Source organism: Elephas maximus, chromosome 2 (genome assembly GCF_024166365.1).
Source record: "Elephas maximus indicus isolate mEleMax1 chromosome 2, mEleMax1 primary haplotype, whole genome shotgun sequence".
NCBI classification, from domain to species: domain Eukaryota; kingdom Metazoa; phylum Chordata; class Mammalia; order Proboscidea; family Elephantidae; genus Elephas; species Elephas maximus.
In genome coordinates, this window is record NC_064820.1 from 232,568,734 (window position 1) to 232,588,871 (window position 20,138).

Sequence of the window (20,138 nt, forward strand, 5' to 3'; positions counted from 1 at the left end):
CAGAGGGTCAGAGAAAAGAGAGGAAGGTCCTCAACGGGATGGACTGACACAGTGGTTCCAATGATGGGCTCAAGCGTAACGATTGTGAGGATGGTGCAGGACTGAGCAGTCTTTCGTTCTGTTGCACACAGGGTCACTACGAGTTGGAACCAACTCAACAGCACCTACCAACAGCGACAACATCAGTGAGGCTCATCTGTCATTTTTTCCCCCTTTGTCAGTTTCAGGCTCCATGGTGTCTAGTTTCTTAAGAATCTGGAAGCTTTCTCTGTTTCTGTTCAAACAGCACTGCATTATCTGCTCCTTAAAGGTTATCCATCTAAGAACACCTATGCCCCATAAAAGGCTGCGAGGCAATGGCACCAACACGCTGGCCGGGGGCGGGGAGTGGCTGAGACAGTTTCACTACTCGTGCTTGTCTCTATTTCCTGACTTTCCTACAATGAGAACAAACAGGATGTGAAGTCAAAATTCTCTTTAAGAAGTCTGCGGTGGAGCTGCCTGCATCTGGGGGTGATGTCTGCCGAGCAGGTCTTCTGGACTGGCTCTGGTTCTTGTGTGGTATGTGAATTGTCTCTACTTGAGTTATATTTGATCAGTGATATTTCACTAGAAAACCATGCATGGCGCTGTGTTTTCAAATACATCTGCATGGGCCTGAGCACAGCTCACAGACGCCCCCCCTCACTGATCTTCAGCTTCAGGACAAGGAGCTCCTTCAGCCGCGTGCCCCACCTCCCCCTATTCCAGCATGTGCCAGCCGTCCCAGCACCACAGCTGACAATAATGCTCACCTGGTGGGGTTTTCAGGCCCAGTTACAGTGCTCGGGACAGTAGCCCCTGAGCACAGCACACAATCTCTCCAAACCTGCTCAATTTACAGCATGTAGCTAGGGCTCAATCATCTGACAAAACCCATCGAACTGCGAGTGAGAAAAGCAAGTGCTAAGTGGAGGAGAGCCACTCAAATAAGTGACCTGAATGGTGAGCAAGAACAGCCAGGCAGGGGCGGGGCGGGGATATTAAATTAGGTGCCTCTACTCAACGCTCACAAGTACCTCCTTTCAGGAAAACAAAACCAAAAACTATGGACAACATCTACTAGCGTGGCTCAGGCCAGAACAATATTATGGTCCTGCAAAAGCTGAACCTGCTCTCAAAAGACAAAGTCCTGCCCCGCAACAACAGATGTGCATGCGGGTGTGATTTAGGTTAAGCTGAAACAGAACGTCCCCAGTAAGCGGGATTTCCCGGTCTTGTCCAATCACGGGGTGGCGCAATGCAGTGAATTACTATTATATGACCCTTCCAGCCACGACTCTTGTAACTTTCACAAAATGATTGGGTGGGAGTATGCAAATAAGGTGATTGTGGCCCACCAGGGGGATTGGACAGTCCGCTAGGTGTATGGAAATCTTGAAGGGGTGGGACCACGCACATAAGGCATATGGAACCCTTGTAGGGGATTGGTCAGTTTTGCTACCCTACTAGGCTTAAAGAAAGCCAATCCCAGAGGCTGAGAAAGGTATCTCACCACCATGAAGGAGAGCCAGAAGCAGAATGCGTCTTTTGGACCCAGGGTCTCTGTGCTAAGAAAACTCCTAGACCCAGGAAACAGGGCTGTAACACTGGAGATGGTGTGAAATAGTGAGAAGCACTGGCAGCAGAGTTAGGAGACCAGTGCAAGACGGTGCAGTGGGCTTCTAGCCCACGGAGTGAGGTGGTTACAGTGGGCGTGTTTACCCACAGAGCAAGAGAGCTGAGAGTGCCTTCAGGCAAGGGGCTTCTTGGCAGAATGGGATGCCTCTGGACACTTTTCAGGGGAGTTAAAGAAAGAGCTATTAACAGTTGCCTGGGAGGAGTCTGTCTTCAAGGGGATGGAAAAGGCCTGCTCAGCCAAGAGGAGCTGAGAGAGCTGTCCTGCACTGAGGATGGGAGGGACGGGCTCTCACTTTGGGGGACCCTTCTAGACTGCCTACACACTTCCTGATCCTGATCCCAAGCTGTACCCGTTAACTTCCCTAGAAAACCCCATAATCGTGAATATGTTTGTGAGTTCTGCGTGACCACTGCCACAAATTAGCAACCCAGCAGAGAAGCAGAGAGTGCCGTGGGAGGGATGGCTGGTGTCAGAACTGGTAAAGAGGATGGAGAGTGGAGGAATGTCTGATCGCCACCTCATAAGAATCGGCTTTGGGCTGATGCTGATTCTCTCTCCTCCTCCTGAGGTTAAGGGAACCTTTGACACCATGCTATTTTTACAGCTGGGATCCCCTTCCTGGCCTCTGCAGTCTAGAGGAAGACCCTCGATGAGATGGATTGCCACAGTGGCTACAACAATGGGCTCAAACTTAGCCACGGTTGGGAGAATGGTGCAGGACCGGGCAGTGTTTCAGTCTGTTATACACAGAGTGACTGTGACTCGGAACTGATTAGACGGCACCTAATAACAACAATGTATAGTTTTATTTTTCCCCCAAAAAATCTTTCATGGATTTATCTACTGCTCTACCAAATCAGAGTTAATTCTTTTTACTCCTCCCTTGTTCCAAAAAGGGTTTCAAGGTCAGTGCCAAGTGAAAAGGATTAACTCACCTCTGAGTTGAAAACCACAAGCACAGATAAAAATTTTGCAAGAGAAAAAAAGCTACTGTTTAAACTGAAATAAACCTGAGATCTGCAAGAGAGAGGAAAGCAGGCTGGTGACCAAGGCAATGGCTCTGGGGGGAGAAAGGGAGACATTTGTTAACCACAGCTAGCTCGGAGTTTATCTAGTGCAAACAATGTAACTTCAGGTAATTTCCCTTGCTTCCTGAGAGATGAGTTATCTTTGACCATTTTAAAACCTCTGATCTGTGCAAATGAATCGCCCCCCGCCCCCCAGGCCAGAGACCACCTAGTAACCTGGTGTCAGCTGGTCTCAGTAAAGGGGGGAGGGACAGGGTTCAATCAATCACATTAAGACCAACCAATGGCTCATCTTCTATTCTCCCTCTTCTTCTCTTCGTAAGCTTCATCATAAGAAGCCTACACCGAGTCATTTGTGTTTTTAAAATAAAAACTTTAAAATAAAACCGGTCTGCCTCCATGCATACAGAACAGCTGCCTAGTTAACCCTGTGTTTTGATTATTTCTGTAGCAGCTATGGCAGTTTTCCTTCTCTGCTCTCTGTCCAGGTGCTCTGTCCACAGCGCCCTCCAAGACACAGACCAAGTCTGCACTGGTCACTGCCATGGCACACAGTGGTGCTCAATAAAGATGCAGTGACCATGTGTGTCTTGAGGCCCTTGGCTTGTGTGGTGTGTCACTGGTTAAGGCCACAGCGAGCATGTCAGCAACCTCCAGAGGCAGGGAGTGTGGCTCCTCCCTGCTGTACAAGATGAAGCTCCAAAAGGCTAAGCTGTGGTAACTGGTTATGGCCCCTGTGGGGAAGAGCCTCCTGGCTCTGCAGAGCTGAAGACCAGCCTGGAGAGCGCCCAGGCAGCGATTCCCGACTTGGGAGCGTAGGAGTCAGAGTCTGCACAGCCCACACGCTGCAAGAGCTGAGCGTGGAGTCGCTGTAGGCAGGAGGCCTGCACTGAGGGGCACACGCCTGGGAAGCGGTCTCAGCCGGGCCAGCCAGCAGCGTCCGGACACCACGGCCATGCTCAGCTGTACTCTGGTGTGGCCTCTCCCTCCACGTCCCCTTCACAAAGCCCTTCGTTTCAGGGACTTCACCCAGAGTGAGGAAGCCTGCCCACTCCCCTAGGCCCACACTGGGGGAAATGAGTGTGTGGCAGACCACTTCGCACGTTTTCTAATTAACAAATTCTGGGGGCTGCCACCTGCTGAGTGATAGGGAAGGGAGGCAGGGAGAGGCAAGGGGAGGGTGTGGAGAGGTTCCTGCAGGCAGCAGGTGTGGGGGGCTGGAGTGGGGAGGGACAACGGAAGGCTGAGAAGAGGCTCCGCGGCCATCAGGTCCCTGGCGGCTGCTGTCCCTTGAGGGGGCCCTGAAGGGAGAAGGCCCCACATCAGCTGAGGACAGTTCCTACAGTCTCTCACCAGTCTCCACACTGCGCCCCCTCCTAAGAACGTACCCAAGTCACTGCCATGACAAACTCCCCTGAGCTTCCCCTCCCCTTCTCCCAACAAGTATCCTGCTGTGGGTCTGGCCCCTAGACCTGTCTGGCTCCCTGATCCTTCCCTTGTGCCTACCTGGAGTGGCATGAAAAAACACAGCCAAGGCAAGGGCTGCCCAGGCACCCTAGCAAAGCAACCCCCCCAGCACCCAGCACAGGCTGGGCACACAATGATGTCACATGAGCACAAGCCAGGAAACCTCACCCAGGCCTTGCTCAACACGCGGACCATTCTCACAGACCGCCCAGTAGCCTGACGAAACCAGCATGGCTGGGATTTCACCTCCTCCAAAACCTATAAACGCATGGCTGGTGATAACTCAAGGCCGTCCACTTCAAGGACGGTGCGGGATTTACATTAATTTCACCCAAAGAGTGTGGTCTTTGCCCTCATTTCTGAAAAAAAATCTCTAAAAAACCTCGGAAAGTGTCTTCAATAAGGATCCCGACCACACCTAACGGACAGGATAGGTGAGGTGATGAGGTGATTGGCCAAGCCAGGAAGATCCACTACGTAACTCGTGATCCCGTCACGACTCTGACTGACCTCAGGGGAGGTGGGCTAGAGTTGGTATAATACAATGAGGTCCTCAATAAAAGCTCTGGACATGGAAGCTCCACGGGCTGCCTGGTTGGTGAAATGTATTCACGCATGTGGGAGGGCCCCCACGTGTCTGTCAGTCTGTCGTACTGTGGAGGCTTGCGTGTTGCCGTGAAGCTGGAAGCTCGGCCTCCGGTATTCAGATACCAGCAGGGTCACCCATGGGGGACAGGTTTCAGCCAAGCTTCCAAACTAAGACAGACAAGGAAGAAGGACCTGGCAGTCTACTTCTGAAAAGCATTAGCCAGTGAAAATCCTATGAATAGCAGCAGAACGTTATCTGATATAGTGCCAGAAGATGAGCCCTCAGGTGAGAAGGCACTCAAATTCCGGTGGCACAGGACCGGGCAGTGTTTCATTCTGTTGTGCACAGGGCTGCTATGGGTCGGAACCGACTTGACGGCACCTAACAACAACAGTAACATGTGGGAGGGCAGCGCACCACTTTTTTGGGATGTGGAAGCTCCATGTAGTAAACCCTCCCAAGCTTCGCCCTACGTCTCTTTGTACTTATCCTTTTTTCCTACAATAAACTACAACCTTAAGTATAGCATATTCCAGGAGTTCTGTGAGTGGTTCTGTGAATTATCAAACCTGAGGAGACAGTGGGACCAGCACGTCAGAAATAATAGGGCGGGGAACCCCTGAATTTGTAGCCAGCAGGTCAGAAGTGTGGGGAGCCTCAGGAACTCCAAAGCTTGTAGCTGGCACCTGGAGTCTTGGGCCGAGCTGGCCGTCTGAAGGACTGTATCTTTTTAACTTGTGAGATCTGATGGAGCCCCGGGTGGCCAGGATCAGAGGAAGAAGTGCTGCCTGGGCAGCTGGTGTCAAAACTGAGAAGTGAAAGGTGGATATCGTATGTTAAATTAAAAAAATTCTTACCTTGTGTTCGCTCTCACAAATGGAATGTATTTTATATTTAATCTTCATTTATGTTTCATCTGATTCACTCACAGGGAAATAAGAAACCCTGTCTCCGACTGACTCTGAGTGCTAAAAACCAATTCTCCTCAGGAGACTGCATAGGAGAGGACCCTGGATGTCCCTTTGGACATCCTGGAGCCAGGGCAGGGAGGCCGCTGTTATGGCAGTCTCAGGGAGGCCCAGAGGAGGCTGGGACACAGACTCCAGCCCACAGCACATTTGTGCAGAAGTGCGAGCTTCATACTACACAACACAGTGGTTTCTTCTTCACCACAGGCCTCTCCATCGAGCCCCCTGCCTGTCCATACAAGACACATGTCCTTGCCAGAGCCTCCAGCCTACCTTTCCTCTGGCCAGCAGGGACCACTGCCTGCCTCCAAACACTATTTCCACCCTCCGGGCCTGCCTGCTGCCTCCAGACTCATCTGTCCGATCTATCCTCCTAAAGCAGCTTTCCAGGTTTGGCCTCCCCATGCCAACACAGCCATGAGCAAGCCTCCAGCTCTTCAAGCACTCATGGTTTGGAACCAACCTATGCCTGACCACAAACCCATAGACTAAAAAATACATTTCAGCCATGACCAATTTGAAACATGGCTTCAACAATCAAAAGTTTGAAAGCATGAGACTTCTCCTCAGGACTCACTGTGCAGTCTATAGATTTTACCAGGGAGAGGGTGGGCATGTGGCTCCTCTCCCTGCCCTGGTCCCTCACTGCCTGCCCAAAGCTGTGACAAGGATCAGGAGCTGAATGGTGCAAACACTCACAGCATGGCGGACACTCGCCAGGTGGGCTCCCGGCCGGCTTGCTCGGCCCCAGCCAGAACACTGTCCTCCCCGTGCCGACCCTACTCGCTTCTCCCTCAAGTCCCACGTCTCAAGGCCTCACCTGGTTTCTCAGTACCCTTCCGTCCTGCCTGTCCCTCGACAGTCCAATCACGACATGTGCATGGGGCACTGCCAGGTAGTAAGAGAATACCAGCTCAGTCCTACATCACTAGCTGTGGAATCCAGGCTGACGGAGGCCCTTGCCAGGAGGGCTTGCCCTTCCATGGTGACTCTCCCTGGAGCCCAGGCCACAGCAAGATGTTCACAGCAGCACAGCACCACCTCAGGGCTGACACCTCTGCTCCAGCTACTCCACATGTGGACCGGTTCCCCCATGTGCACCTTGAGCATCCTGAAGCTAGCTCTAACCCAGCAGAAGTGCATACCACACGGAACATACCAGGGACCCTGGCTGGCTTAGACAGTGCTGTGGGCAGAGGGCGCGAGTGCAGGCCCTGCCGGACGGCCTGGCCCTGCAGAAGCACATCCCAGCACCCCGCAGGGAGTCAGTGCACTGACGGGCCATGGGCATGGCCTTAGCCGCCTGCTACTGCCAGACATGACCCCCATGATTGGGGTCTCCAGGAATGGGCCTGGCTTGGCTAGAGAGGATGCTTCACTCAGTGACCAAGCTGATAGGGCAAGTGTACAAAAGCCACCTAGGACATGGACACACCCATAACTGGACAGACCACTAGCAAGAAGCTGAAAAATCCGTAAGAACTGTAATAAGGATCCAGGCCACCAGCCATTTCCACAGATGCTCAGAGGTGAACGGTCTCTTGGGTGTCACTGGTGCAAAGCTGTGCTCCTGAATCCCCTGCTGGAATGCTCCCTGCACAAGGAACCCCCACTTCACACCATACGCAGTCACTGAACAGCTTTTCTCGAAAAATACTTCTGCTCTGGAGATGAAGGCACCTCCTTACAGCTTCCGCCCATGGTCCCAGGCTGTCCTGAGGGCTCTCTGCCCCATAACAGTCACACAGACTGTTATCAGGTCAGGGATACGTCACCAACCACCATTTTCTCCTCTCGTCAACCACGAGACACCAGCAGAGACGTCTCAGTCCTTGTGAGAGCACAGAGGGGAAAAGTCAATTCCCTCCAGCCTTCTTGTAAAATGCAAGTCACAGATACAAACGGATTTGGGTAAAAAGGACTGGCTGACAAAGGAGCACTCCTCACCCCTCCCCAGATGGGCAGTGTGGGCCGTGGAACTGTCACTGCCCCTGGCTATAGGGCTCTGGAGACATGTCCACTTGTGATGTTTACTAGCTGTGTGACCTTGAGAAACCATTTAACCTTTAGGAGTCCCCTGTGAGACTGGACAACAGCTGAAGCAACTAGGGCATTTTCATACTTGTGTCCTCCCCCAGAGGGAGACAGAGACCCTTCTCTTGCCTTGAGAAGCAGCCAACCCTAGGACAGGAGGGCAAGGAGCCACACTGCGTGGGGACCTGTAGCACCCGCCTGCATGGCTGTGCTCCTGCTTCTGGCTCTCTCTCCATCAGGAAGAGGCGATGGACACGTAGATTGAGTCTTGCATAGGACTCTTGGCTCCAACCCCTCAGTCAAAGCGAACACCAGACAGAAAGGAGTCCTGGGCTAAAGAATGTGAATGCGAAGGAGCTGCGAGGCCCTCTAGGGTTGGTTAGCTGTCTCATAAAGGGCAGAAACCAAGGCCCAGGACAGACCTGGAAAGTGAGGCCCTGCACCTGTACGGGTCTGTGATGAACCAAGAGGGGAAATCGAGGCCCAGCACATGCTCCCCAATGACACACCATCAGCACCCTTCCCTTTTCTTCCTCTGAGACTGGAATCACCTTCCTTCCTCTTCCTGCTGTGTCCTAAATCGTTCTGAACACATTTTTCGGGGTTACAGTGTGTGTGTGGCAGAAGAGGGAGATTAACAGTCTGGAGTGTGGCAGATCAACAGTGTACTCTGATTCACCTTTATAACTGCCACAATCTGCGGCTCTAGAAACCTACTGATCTTACCCATTGCAGCAAAAGATCGGGGTGCTGGGCTCACTGGCCTTCCCAGGGTACAAATGAAAAGTCAGCTATTACACACGTAGTGCCTACCCAGGCTCTCAGAGGAATGCTGATGTGTGCGGGCACGTGTGGGGTAGAAAAGGGGACTCACCTGTCAGGAAATCCAGCTTCTAAGTAGACAAGACAGGAAACAGACGTTTCAGAGCCCACACTAACCCGTCCCTCCTAGGGTGGGTGAACGGGTTCCTGGCTTCCCTCATGGCAAGTCATAGTCTGGGAAGTCTAAGAGTGACAGAAAGGTCCAGAAAAGCCCAAATTAAGGTCAGTATGCTGCCTAGAGGCCCCTCAAAGGGGACCCACAGAGACAGAAAGCACAAGTGGCAGATGGAAGGAATACAGGACTAGTCTTCGCCAACAAAAGCAAACCTCTCTCCTCCTCTCTCTTGGGTCCACCCACAACTGACCAATCACTGCCTTAGCATTCCACCGGCTCCTCTGAAAGATGACCACTGGCATGCCTCATCTGCTGCTCCACAAGCCACTGCTGGGATAAGTCAGGCTTACTCCCTCTCACTGTGCACTTCCCACCTCCTCCTCTGAAAGACCACCACTGGCATGCCTCATCTGGGGCTCCCTAAGCCACTGCTGGCATAAGTTAGGCTTACTCCCTCTCACTGTGCCCTTCGATCCTGCTCCTCTGAAAGATAACCACTGGCATGCCTCACCTGCTGCTCCGCAAGCCACTGTTGGGATAAGTTAGGTTTATCCCCTCTCATTGTGCACTTCCACCCTCTCCCCACGAGATGCACAGGGCTGTGAGGCAGTCGAGGAACCTGCAGCCCTCCTGGGAGCCCTGTCCATCTGCACAGGACCACCTTGGGTTTGCAGGATGGGGTGGGGATGAAAGCAAACACAAGAGCTAGACTACAGAGACAGGTTCCCAGCTGTCTTCTCTTCCCTGCTTGCCTTGAGCTCTGGAAAGATACCACAAGTTTCTATACGCCCTCCTAGCTTGTCAGAAACCCAGGTACTGTTGGTGTACCAGGCTCCTCAGAGGCCCTGAAGCAGCCTTCGGAAACTGGCTTCCAGGGATGTTCAGCTCTGCTGAGTGGTGGCTCACCTGCGGGGAAACAGGATCAGGCTCCCACCCACCTAAGTCCCTTTGCATCATGCAGTGCCCAAGGCATATCCAGCATGAGGTCTTCAGGCTGCAAGGGTTTTAAGGAGTGTCTGGAGCTTTACACACTAGAAGGGTGTCATTCTAAATTCTGAAGCCTGACAGACACAGGAAACTAGTTTTCAACTTGCCTAAACCCAGCACACTGCCATTTAGATGATACCGACTCACAGCGACCCTTGTCTAAATAAGGAAAACAACCACCAAAGACAATTTTAACACACAAACCATAAAGGACACGACTTTAAAGGACAATCCTTCATATGCACTAAGTTTACCTGTATGAAAAACTTACTACCTTGTCTGTATTGGCATCATTTTGCTTGCAGTGAGCTTTGTTAACTGGAACCGGCCCAAGGACAGAGATTTGGGAGCCACTGATCGATGTTAGGGCTCGGGGAAATGATCAGAATCTCACTTGCAAAAGCCCCGAGTTCCTCTGATGCTGAGAACTCGGAAGTAAGCACTGATAACAACGTGACTCTCGGCCATCTGCGCTCGGCAGTGTTACATACGGCTCCCATGCGTACGGTGGCTTCACTCGGATGTAATTACAGAAGAATGAAACATGCTCAGGCTAGGTGACTGCAGCGACAGCTTCCACGGTTTTCTGTGACACGTGAACCCGCGGGACAACCGTCACGTGCGAACCACCCCGGACAACCGTCCCGTGCGACCCGCGGCGCCCACAAGGCGTGTCTCGGCCACACGTCCCTCCGGGTGGGCCTGCAGCCCGCCCCTGGCCACTCCGAGCCGCCGAGGGCCGTGCGGACTCGCCTCCCGCCCGCTGTCCCCACGCCGCGGAAATCTCCGGGGACCCCACCACTCACCGTCCGAGGGGGCTCGGCCCCGGGCGGCCGCCGCCAGCCCGGCCAGCGGTCGACGCAGCATGAAGAGCCAGCCGTGCCCAGGACGTCCGACCCGCGCGGGCCAGCCCCAGGGACGTCAGCGTCCACCCCGGCCTTCCCCGCGGGGACGCCTGCGCCGCGGAGGCCCCGGCCCCAGTGACGTCAGCGTCCGCGCCGGCCCCACCCACACCACCGCCCGTCCTGCCCCGCGGGGACGCCTGCGCCGCAGGGGCCCCGGTCGCCGTGACGTCATCTTCGCGCGACGCTGCGCCGCGGATGACGTCGCAGGCGTGGCCGCTGGCGTACTCCGTGCGTTGACTCTGCTGTGACCCTGTGAGTGGATTTGGCCCTGTCACTTCTTGTCCCACCTGACAAGTGGGGGTCCGGACTGCTGGTCCTCGGGGTCCCTTCCGGGGCGACAGTGACGGTCGCAGGTTAGTGCTAAAAAGCCCCAACCATCTGCCCTTTCCACCTCTTCTTGCGGGTGGGGGAAACAGAGGCTGGAAGGGGAAGGGCTTCCGCCGAAGCTTCCGGCGAGAGCGGGGCGGGGCGGGCCGGCAGGTGTCCACCCCGTAGCGCGGACGCCGCCGACGCGAAGGTTCCTGGCGCGCCAACGTCTCACGCGTTCGCCCGCTGCCCGGGCTCGGCTGCATGCTGGTTTTCCTTGTTTCTGGGGGGGAAGCAGGAAAGGAAAAGGGATGGGTCTCACCTTAAAAGATTTCCTGAACGGAATTTTCATCTTAGAGACAAAGAACCCATAAACCAAGTCCATTGCCATCGAGTCGATTCGGACTAATAGCGACCTTATAGGACAGGGCAGAGCTGCCCCATAGGATTTCCAAGGAGCGGCTGGTGCAATCGAACCGCGACCTTTTGGTTAGCAGCTGATCTCTTAACCATTGCAACCACCAGGGCTCCATTAGAAAGGACAAGAATCTATTTCCTACCGAGTTTGGACTCCCCCTTTTAGATACCCTTCCTTAGTTAGAGGTAGGAAATGCCAAGGAAAATCTGCCCGTCTTGACCGTGAAAACTGTCTTTCCCGGAGTCTGAATATTTGTATTGGATGTTTGAAACTCCTGGCTTTTCATCGTGAGAACCAGAACACAGAAACGGGGGTCAGGCGCCTGGTTAAAAGTAATCCTGAGCCTCGATTCTCTTTCTGTAAGTAGGCATGATAACCCTAACTCACTGGGTTCTTGTGATAATTAAATAACTTCAGAAAACGAAGTATGCACTCATCTCCACCCTCCATTCCCTCAGGACAGCTTCCCTGACTCCTTAACACCCAGGCTCTAACCCACCAGAATCTGCTGGCCCCGGCCACGTACTGAGGGTCTTTGGGAGTAGAACCCGGGCATCTCTTCTTTCAAAAAATTCTCAGGTAATTTTAATGCTGACAGGGGTCTGAGACCCTTACAGATTGTTGGGAGAGACTGGAGAATGGCCTGGTGATAACACGCCTGTCAGATGTATTGGGGTCTGTCATTCATTACTAGTTGGGATTAAACAAGGATCAATTAAATATTACCATCTTTCTTTTTTTGTTCTTTTTTCCCCTGCCTAGCAGGTCACACACTAGGGCCAGGGCTTGCCTCCACATGCCACGGGGATTCCAAGGAGGAATGGCAGCTGTGGGTAGCCTAGCTGGGTAAGTATGGTCTTCCAGGTTTCTTGGGGTTCCTGCCTTGCGTCACCCATGTGAATGAATGTCCACTTACAGCCTTATGGTGTGCTGTCTTGGGGATACCTTCTTGAGCCATTGTGGCTTTATCTGGAAAATATATACGACTATCCCTTGACAGAGCCCTGGTGGGACAGTGGTTAAGAGCCACGGCTGCTAACCAAAAGGTCGGCAGTTCAGAACCACCAGGTGCTTCTAGGAAACCCTATGGGGCAGTGCTAGTCTGTCCTGTTAAATCACTATGAGTCAGAATTGACTCATGGCAATGAGTTTGGCTTTTCCTTTTTTTAATACCCCTTGACAGGATGTTGAGGGAGAAATAGAAATGACTCGTGAGTACTTAATGCAAAACAGGTGATGGTGGTGGTTGTCATCACCTTCCTCTTCAAAGCGTGCAGCCCAGAAAACCCTGGTGGCGTAGTGGTTTAGAGTTGTGGCTGCTAACCAAAAGATCAGCAGTTCGAATCCACCAGGCACTCCTTGGAAACCTTATGGGGAAACCCTGTGGGCAGTTCTGCTCTGTCCTATAGGGTGGCTATAAGTTGGAATCTACCTGATGGCAGTGGGTTTGGTTTGGGTTTAACTCAGTGGGAGAAAGCTATGGGCCTTTCTGCCCTCCCCACCAGAACGGCTTCCCCATCTGCTCTTTTCTCCTCACCTCCAGGCCTCCCCAAAGCAGGTATATGATCACAGTGTTGCCAGAATAAAAAATTGGAGCACAGGTTTCATGTTACTCTGGAATTTGGAGAGAATCACGTGGTACCTGAAGTGGTGGTTTGATGTGACAATGGAAAGAGTGCTCTGGGCTTCCCTGGAGGGCTCTTGTCCGGGGAAATGTTTGTGTTCGTAATGCTACTGATGGTTGGCAAACATCCACCACCTATCTTCAAGGCTCAGCTCCAGCCCCTCTCCCGGGAAGCCTCTCCAGGTCACCAGGCCATGTTCTCTGGAGCAGCTCTCTTCCAGACTCCTGGTTCTATGCAGGCGTGGGTCCTGCCTGACTGCAGGTCCTTCTGGCTCTCGAGCTCATGTACTGTTTGTCTTTTCCTGTCTTCATGCTTCTTGTGACATTCTGCTCATGCACTTTCCAAGGCAGGGCCTGGGCTCATTTAGCCAAAATTGACTGAGCCCCATGCTGGGGGTCTGGGACTTAAGTAATAAATATGATGCCATTCCTGTTCCCAGGACCTCACAGTCTCATGGGGGAGATGGACACACAGACCAATGCAAGGTCATCTGGGATATCGCCATGGCACGTAGTGCAAGGTGCGGGGCAACCCCAAGGAAGGTGGAGTCCCAGGCAGAGGGGCAGCATATGTGGTTGTGTTTGTGGAATTGTAGGGTGCTCAGGCTGGCTGCTTGGAGAGGGTGGGAGTGTGACGGGAATGAAGGGATCCTTGAAGCTGTGTGAGCAGCTCAGGAGTCTGCGTTGTATCCTGAGAGCAGTGGGAGCCATTGATGTGATTTACAAAAAAAAAAGAAACCAAACCCGTTGCTGTCAAGTCAATTCTGACTCATAGTGACTATAGGACAGAGTAGAACTGCCCTATAGGGTTTCCAAGGAGCAGCTGGTGAGTTCGAACTGCCCACCATTTGGTTAGCAGCCGTAGCACTTAACTACTGCACCACCAGGGTTTCCATCTGACTTTTAGAGAAGGTTCTGAGTGTGGAGGCTTGAGCAGCAGTGGAGGGACCACGTGGAGGCTGTTGGGATGACCTGGGCTTGGGAACTATTTGAGAAAAGGAATGAACTGGGCGAGGTGGTTTGTGGGTTAGGAGACATCGAGGATGATCACGTCCAGAGTCTTCGGTGCCTGATAGGAGACAGAGGCCACATCTGGGAGATGAGACTGGTGCAGGAATGCCCGGCAGTGTTTCAGACATCTGGTTCCTAGGGCTTGGGGGCAAAGGGATAGACTGTGGAATGCCTGGGAGTGGGACTAAATTCAAGTTTGGGTTAAAGCCTGGAATCTCAGAGCCAGAACAGACTTTGGGGACCACAGGGCTTTGCTAGCCTCATTTTTGGAGTGAGGAGGCCGAGGCCCACTTGTGGATTAGTGGCAGAGCTGGGGCAGGATGCCCCCCTCTCTCCTTGTCTTCTCAGAGTAAATGCTTCGTGCTGTGTATAATCTGAGGGTAAAGTGCCAGCCGTGTTCAGAAGCTAAGTGGGCCCCACGTCTTCTTTCCCCTGGAAGCCAGCATCCCGCTCTGTCCACGTGTCCAGGGGTCTGGGCCAGCCAGCCAGGCCTTCCCAACAGGTGGCCTCTCTGAGGCCTGTGGGCCCAGTGCCTTCTCTGTCCTTGGCTGTCTGGAGAGCCTCACGTACTCCCCACTCAGTGGTCTCTCCCTGGCAGTGGGGAGCCTCATGCATTCCCCGCTCAGTGGCCCCTCCCTGGCAGGGGGCCAGAATGGCTTTGACACAGCCTGCAGCTTTCAGTCCTCCCCACTCCCCTGGCACATTCTGCCTCCTACCTGGGTCACCAGGGCCTGTTAGTGTTATCATGCACATGGTGCCACAGCTGGGACAGGGTAGGCAAGAGGAGGCCCCAGTCCATCCACTGCCCCACCCCCAGGGCTGTCATGGAGGCAGCCATGACAGCCCTGCTTGCTCTTCTCTCTTCTCAGGAACCTGGCCCATTGCCTTCGAGTCGATTCCGACTCGTGGCAGCCTGTAGTAGGCTGCTTTCACGTTCAGCATCACTGCCTTCTGCACGGTGCTTCCTGTGTAGCCAGCACCTGAGGCTTCTCCCTCCACTGATGACAGGGATCCTCCCTCCTGTTTCCCACAGGTGTATCTATAGTTCTGCTGACCCTGAGATACTAACTGGTGGACCTAGGGCAATGCTGACATTCTCTGACCCCCTGCTTGTGCTTCCCTGCAGCCTGCTGCGGCAGAGTCTCACGAAGAGAGCCGCCCCTTCGTCCTGCCACCTGCACACATCCCATGGGTGGGCTGACTGCCAGAGGGCCTCACTGACGCGGCTGTACAGGCAGGCCTATGCACGCCTCTACCCTGTGCTCCTGGTCAAGCAGGATGGCGCCACCATCCACATCCGCTACAGGGAGCCACGGCGACTGCTCGCGGTAAGGGGCAGGCCCGAGCTCTGAGCGGGGGTGGGAGGGTGGAGGCAAGAGGAGGCCCCTGGGCTCACACCACTGTGCGCCCCCATAAAGAGAGCTCCCCAGAGGAACTGCTCTTCCTGGGGGCACTGGGCCACTTGGTCTGGAACAAACATAACTTCAGGCCACCAGCCTGTCCGTAGCAGCCATGTTGCAAATCAAGGGCGATGGTAGCAGGGTTTGGTCGAGGAGGGCTGCTGTGTGAGGAGAAGCTGACTGAGACCCCGAGTTCACTTCAGAGTACCAGAGTCGGGTAGAACTGACGAGTTGTATATGTCCAAAAAAATTAGGTTCTGGGGAAGCAATCCAAGAAAAAAATTTGCATGAGAAAAAAAGTCTCAAAGGGAGAGAAAAATCAACAGAATATATCAAATTAAACCCTGATAGGAAAAAAAAAAGATGCGAAACAAAGACTTGGGAAACTACCATTTCTGTAAGACTTATAGGTTTACCTCAGATCAGCCCGATGTTGGCCTTTTCCCTGGCTCAGCCCCCTTCTCCTGAGTAGTTTCAGGGTGCCTCACGGCTTCCCGACTTCTCCCACAGATGCCTATAGACCTCGACTGCCTGTCTCCTGAAGAGAGAAGGGCTCGCTTCTGGAAACGTGAGGCCAAGTTCAGAGAAAAGAAGGAGGAGCTGGACCTCCAAGACGACTTTGATGTGGAACGGTACAAACAGTTTTGGACCAAAAAGTGACCACTCCTCGGACTGTTTCAGGAAGGAAGTCGTGCAGATGGGCCGGGGTGTCTTCTCCCAGTGACGATGTCTGTTTTCACAAGTATAAGTTAGAAACCCACTACCACCTCGCTTTGGTGTCTGCTCCTTCTCGTTCTGCTCTTCCAGCAGGCTGAGCCACCCTGCCCTGCAGAGCACCGTGTGAGGCTCCCTGATGCCGGGAGCCTGCCCCCAGGCTGTGAGCCTGGGGCACTGGGAAAGGCACATTCCACGGGAGGGGCTCAGCTGCTGTTTGTCGACTCCCACTTGGGTCTGCAGCATTTTGCAGTTTAAATTGACAGGGCTTGTCACGGAGTCAGAAACCCTGGTGGCGTAGTGGTTAAGTGCTATGGCTGCTAACCAAAGGGTCAGCAGTTCAAATCCGCCAGGCGCTCCTTGGAAACTATGGGGGCAGTTCTACTCTATCCTACAGGATCACTATGAGTCGGAATCGACTCGACAGCACTGGGTTTGGTTTTTTGGTTTGGTCATGGAGTCTGTGACCTGCCTCCTTTCAGTTCCAGGGGTTGGTTTCACACAGACCCCAGCTTCCTCCAAGACCCGAGGAAGCAGTTTCCAGCTGTTCCAGCTGTGGCACTACTCTGCCCAGGCCTGGGGGCTGGTGTCTTGGGCCTGGCTGAGCCCTGGCCCTCAGGCTGCTTGCAGACCTGGAGAGCCTCACAGGCCACTGGCATGGCTGGGACGTGGAGATGGCCATCTGTCAGAGGTTGCCCTGCGGTCTGCTGTGCCTGAATGTAGCTGCCTTCCCGCGAGGTGGCCACGTGTAGAAGGTGGCTGAGGAGAGTGCCCAGCCAACAAGCTGCTCACTTGCCATCTGACGAGGCTGCTGCTTTCACCACTCTACCTCTTCCCAACCCTCCTGTTCCTCCATCGCCTCCATGAGGAGACACACCAATAGCCACAGCTTTTGTCCCCATAATGGGCCTCTCAGACCCCTCACTGCAGCGAGTCCCCGTCTCAGTGTCGGCAGGGCTCCCTGACCATCTCCATCCCTGACCTTTGCAGCCAGACTCTACATGGGCTGTGTCCACTTGCTGTCCTGCTGCTTTCTTCAGACTTTCAGCCCAATCCCTCTGACACTGCTCTTGCCAGGGTCACAGGCAACCTCCGCATTGCTCAGCCCAAAGGTCAGTTCGCAGCCCTCATCTCCACAGGGCAGCCCCTCGGTTATCTTACCCAGTCTCTGAGCTTCTAAAGCTCTCTGCACTGGCAACTCCCAAATGTGCATCTGCAGCCTGGGCCCCCGCCTTGCACCCTTCCCCGCTCAGCACCTCTTCGAGGAGGTAGAGGCCACCTCTGGCTCACTGGTCTGCCCTGAGTCCCTTCTCATCAGGGGCAGCTCATCCTCACAGCGGCTCAGCCCACTGCAGGGGAACCATCCTTGGCTGTCATCCCACATCTGTCTACCAGCAAACCTAGACCTTCGGCACACCCCACATCTTGTCCATTATCCATTTTCAAACCCTACAGCTCTGCCTTCATGATACGTCCAGTGCCTGCCACAGCCCTACCCCATATCCACGCCTACCCCTGGTCTTCCCCAGTGTCACCCGAGGCCCACCACAGCCCTGTTCCACATCCACGCCTGCCCCTGGTCTTCGTACCTGTCAACCGGGGCCCACCACAGCCCGGTTCCACATCCATGCCTGCCCCTGGTCTTCCCTGCTGTCACCTGGGGCCCACCACAGCCCTGCTCACATCCACTCCTGCTGTCTGGTCTTCTGCACTGTCACCCGGGGCCCACCAAGGTGGCCTCCTCCCCAGGCTCCTTGCTTCCATCCAATGCCTCCAGCATGTTCTTCACGCCTGCCAGCAGGAGCCTTTCCCTGTGGGTCACCACGTACTCCTGTTCCCTCTCACTCTGGAGGAAAGCCCTAGTCCCTGCTATGGCCTTGGGTCCTGCACCATCACCTTACCACCAAGCATCCTTGCTGTTTCTCACTGTAGCCTCTGCGTGCAATCCTCTTCCTGCCTGCTGGCTCCCCGTCCTCCCTTCCAGCTCTCTGCTCAGACTTGGTCCACAGCACTTCTTATCCCCTGGGTGACAGTATGTATTTACACGTGTGGTGTGTCTCCAGCACCTGGCACAGTGCATGAGAGGTGCTCAATAGGCATTCACTGAATGAACGAATGAGTGAATGAAAGAAAAAGGGGCTGAGGCTGCACATGTCGAACTGACCTGGGCCCTGAGTGCAAAAACTGGGCTTGTTGGAATCCGCTGGGTACCTATTTTTCATATAACATTATTGAATATAATGCAAGAAAAGATGTATTTACATGTATAGGAAATAAGCCAAGTGGACCAATCCTGCATGTCAGCTCTCCAGTCGTTCACACAGTGAACAGAGCCAGTGCATGGCAGCACCTCACACCCCTGTCCTCCTGCCCCTCTGACCCCAGGGTTACCACTGCTGACATCTGACAGCATGAGTCAATTCCAGCGGCTCAGACGAATATGACCAGGTCCAACTGTGCTGCAGACAGGCCACTCGAGAGGAAGGGGTGGCAATAGGTGAGCCGGGAGAGGGACAGTCAGGGCTTCCACACCGGCGGGCAGTGATGCTGTCTGAACGGGAGCCTTGGAGAGGGGCATGCCGGTGGTATTAGATACATGGTGTTGAAGGTGGAGAGGCCCCGGGGCAGGTCTGCTGTTGCAGGGACTTGTCTGATGCCACCAGAGTGGAAAGGGCCGCCAGGGACAGTGGCATAGTGGCATATCAGGAGAACAGCTTAGGGGAGAGTTGGCTTTCTCTGGGCCACGCATGAGGAAACAAAGGCCCAAAGGTGATCTGGCAGTAGTACAAGGCGGACCATCAGTATCTCTAACTCTTACTGTATTACACAGGGAGACCCCAAAATTAAAGGGCAAGCAAGGATGTCTGAGAAGGTGAGGCCAGAGAAGTAGGAAGGGCGGCTTGGAGCAGGGTGAAACAGTCTGGTAGCCTCTCATAACTGCACATTCCTTCCCCAGCCTTATTGTGCCTGTGATGTCACAAATTGCACAACTGAGTCCATCACCCAGTGCCGTCGAGTTGATTCTGACTCATAGCGACCCTATAGGACAGAGTAGAGAACTGCCCCGTTGAGTTCCCAAGGAGCGCCTGGCGGATTTGAACTGCCAACCCTTTGGTTAGCAGCCGTAGCGCTTAACCACTGTGCCACCATGGTTTTCTGAGCCCATCAAGCTCCTGATTAATTGGTGGCGTAATGACCGGGACTCACTGGGAAACCCACAAATGTTTAATGACTGACAAGGGGCAGGAGTAGGTTGTGCGCATGTGGATGGATGGGCGTGGATGTCTGCATGTGTCTAGGTGCACAGCGTACTCTGCACTTACTGATACCAAGGACGTGCAGCACACAGTTTACAAATAGCAACGACGCAACGATACTCGTTACCGTAAATTCCGTACAACTACCTGATTCTCAGAATACTTTTGTTGGTTGTCACCAAACTCTTGTATACACAGCCAACCTATGGTTTTAATTCCACCACAATTTGGCAAATAAAGTAGCGTCCTAATCCCCTAAATGTGTTATCATTGAATCTCATATGTCACCTACCGTTAAACTATGGTGATCAATGAGATGTTTTACACAGAAATATTTTTAAATGATTGTTTTCATTCTGCTGTTGACAGTTGCAACTAATGATTTTACAGTTCCAAATGAAGATTTTTAGGAATATTTTCCAACAGCTTTGTAGTTACTTCAGATTTTCTTCTCAGCATTGCCCCATCAGAACAAAATACAATGAGGTTTGTTTTTGAATATTCATTATTAAAGCCACAGTAATTGATGGTAAACCATAGTGTACTGAAACCATAATCCACTGTGGTGGATACCAGCTCTTTTAAAGCAACAAATAAGCTGACTGGCGGAGGCAGGCACTGGCCGAACTGGGCACTGGAGTGTAGTCACGAAATGCCTGGTGGTTCAAGTACCACGTCTGCCGTTCCCTTCTATGATACCTTTAATTATCTTCATCTTAATTCTTGTGATTTGTCCTGTTACTCTTGCTCTACTGAACAGCTGACCTTTCCAGTTCTCTTGAAATCTTATTGCCCCTCAATGCCAGGTAAAGCCTATTATGTTTTACTAAACC

The 20,138-nt window shown here is 53.3% G+C and overlaps 2 protein-coding genes across 11 annotated transcripts in view; one reads left to right on the plus strand and one right to left on the minus strand.

Moving 5' to 3' along the window:
* GUK1 (guanylate kinase 1) overlaps window positions 1-10,939 on the minus strand; it is a 27,068-nt gene extending 16,129 nt beyond the window's left edge. For 2 of the 6 annotated variants that reach the window (XM_049875105.1, XM_049875104.1), the window contains exons 1-2: window positions 10,477-10,566; window positions 8,621-8,751 (exon numbers count right to left, since the gene is read on the minus strand). Coding sequence is in view for 1 of the 6 variants with exons in the window: in XM_049875103.1 (XP_049731060.1) it covers window positions 10,477-10,537 (61 nt within the window). In the remaining 5 variants the exon portion in view is untranslated. Of the gene's footprint in view, window positions 1-8,620; window positions 8,752-10,476; window positions 10,652-10,862 lie in introns of those variants that run through there. The other 4 variants (XM_049875107.1, XM_049875106.1, XM_049875102.1 and 1 more) reach the window with 3 other exon arrangements.
* MRPL55 (mitochondrial ribosomal protein L55) lies at window positions 10,838-18,089 on the plus strand. Of its 5 annotated transcripts, none has more exons than XM_049875112.1 (5): window positions 10,839-10,928; window positions 11,758-11,878; window positions 12,062-12,145; window positions 15,061-15,262; window positions 15,845-18,089. In XM_049875112.1, exons 3-5 carry the CDS (start codon window positions 12,096-12,098, stop codon window positions 15,992-15,994), a joined length of 402 nt encoding a protein of 133 aa, XP_049731069.1. In that variant the 5' UTR covers window positions 10,839-10,928; window positions 11,758-11,878; window positions 12,062-12,095; the 3' UTR covers window positions 15,995-18,089. The 5 variants fall into 5 exon arrangements, with proteins under 5 accessions (XP_049731071.1, XP_049731069.1, XP_049731067.1 ...); XM_049875110.1 differs by having other exon boundaries at window positions 12,065-12,145; XM_049875113.1 differs by lacking the exon at window positions 10,839-10,928 and adding an exon at window positions 11,402-11,658 and having other exon boundaries at window positions 12,065-12,145.
* Window positions 18,090-20,138: the final 2,049 nt, after the last annotated feature.

Excerpts from the sequence above, each read along its gene's own strand:
- MRPL55 (XM_049875114.1), top strand. The coding sequence starts at position 12,096 with ATGCCACGGGGATTCCAAGGAGGAATGGCAGCTGTGGGTAGCCTAGCT. Across the intron at positions 12,146-15,060 it reads GCTGTGGGTAGCCTAGCTGG|CCTGCTGCGGCAGAGTCTCA; the intron begins GTAAGTATGGTC and ends GCTTCCCTGCAG. Across the intron at positions 15,263-15,844 it reads AGCCACGGCGACTGCTCGCG|ATGCCTATAGACCTCGACTG; the intron begins GTAAGGGGCAGG and ends CTTCTCCCACAG.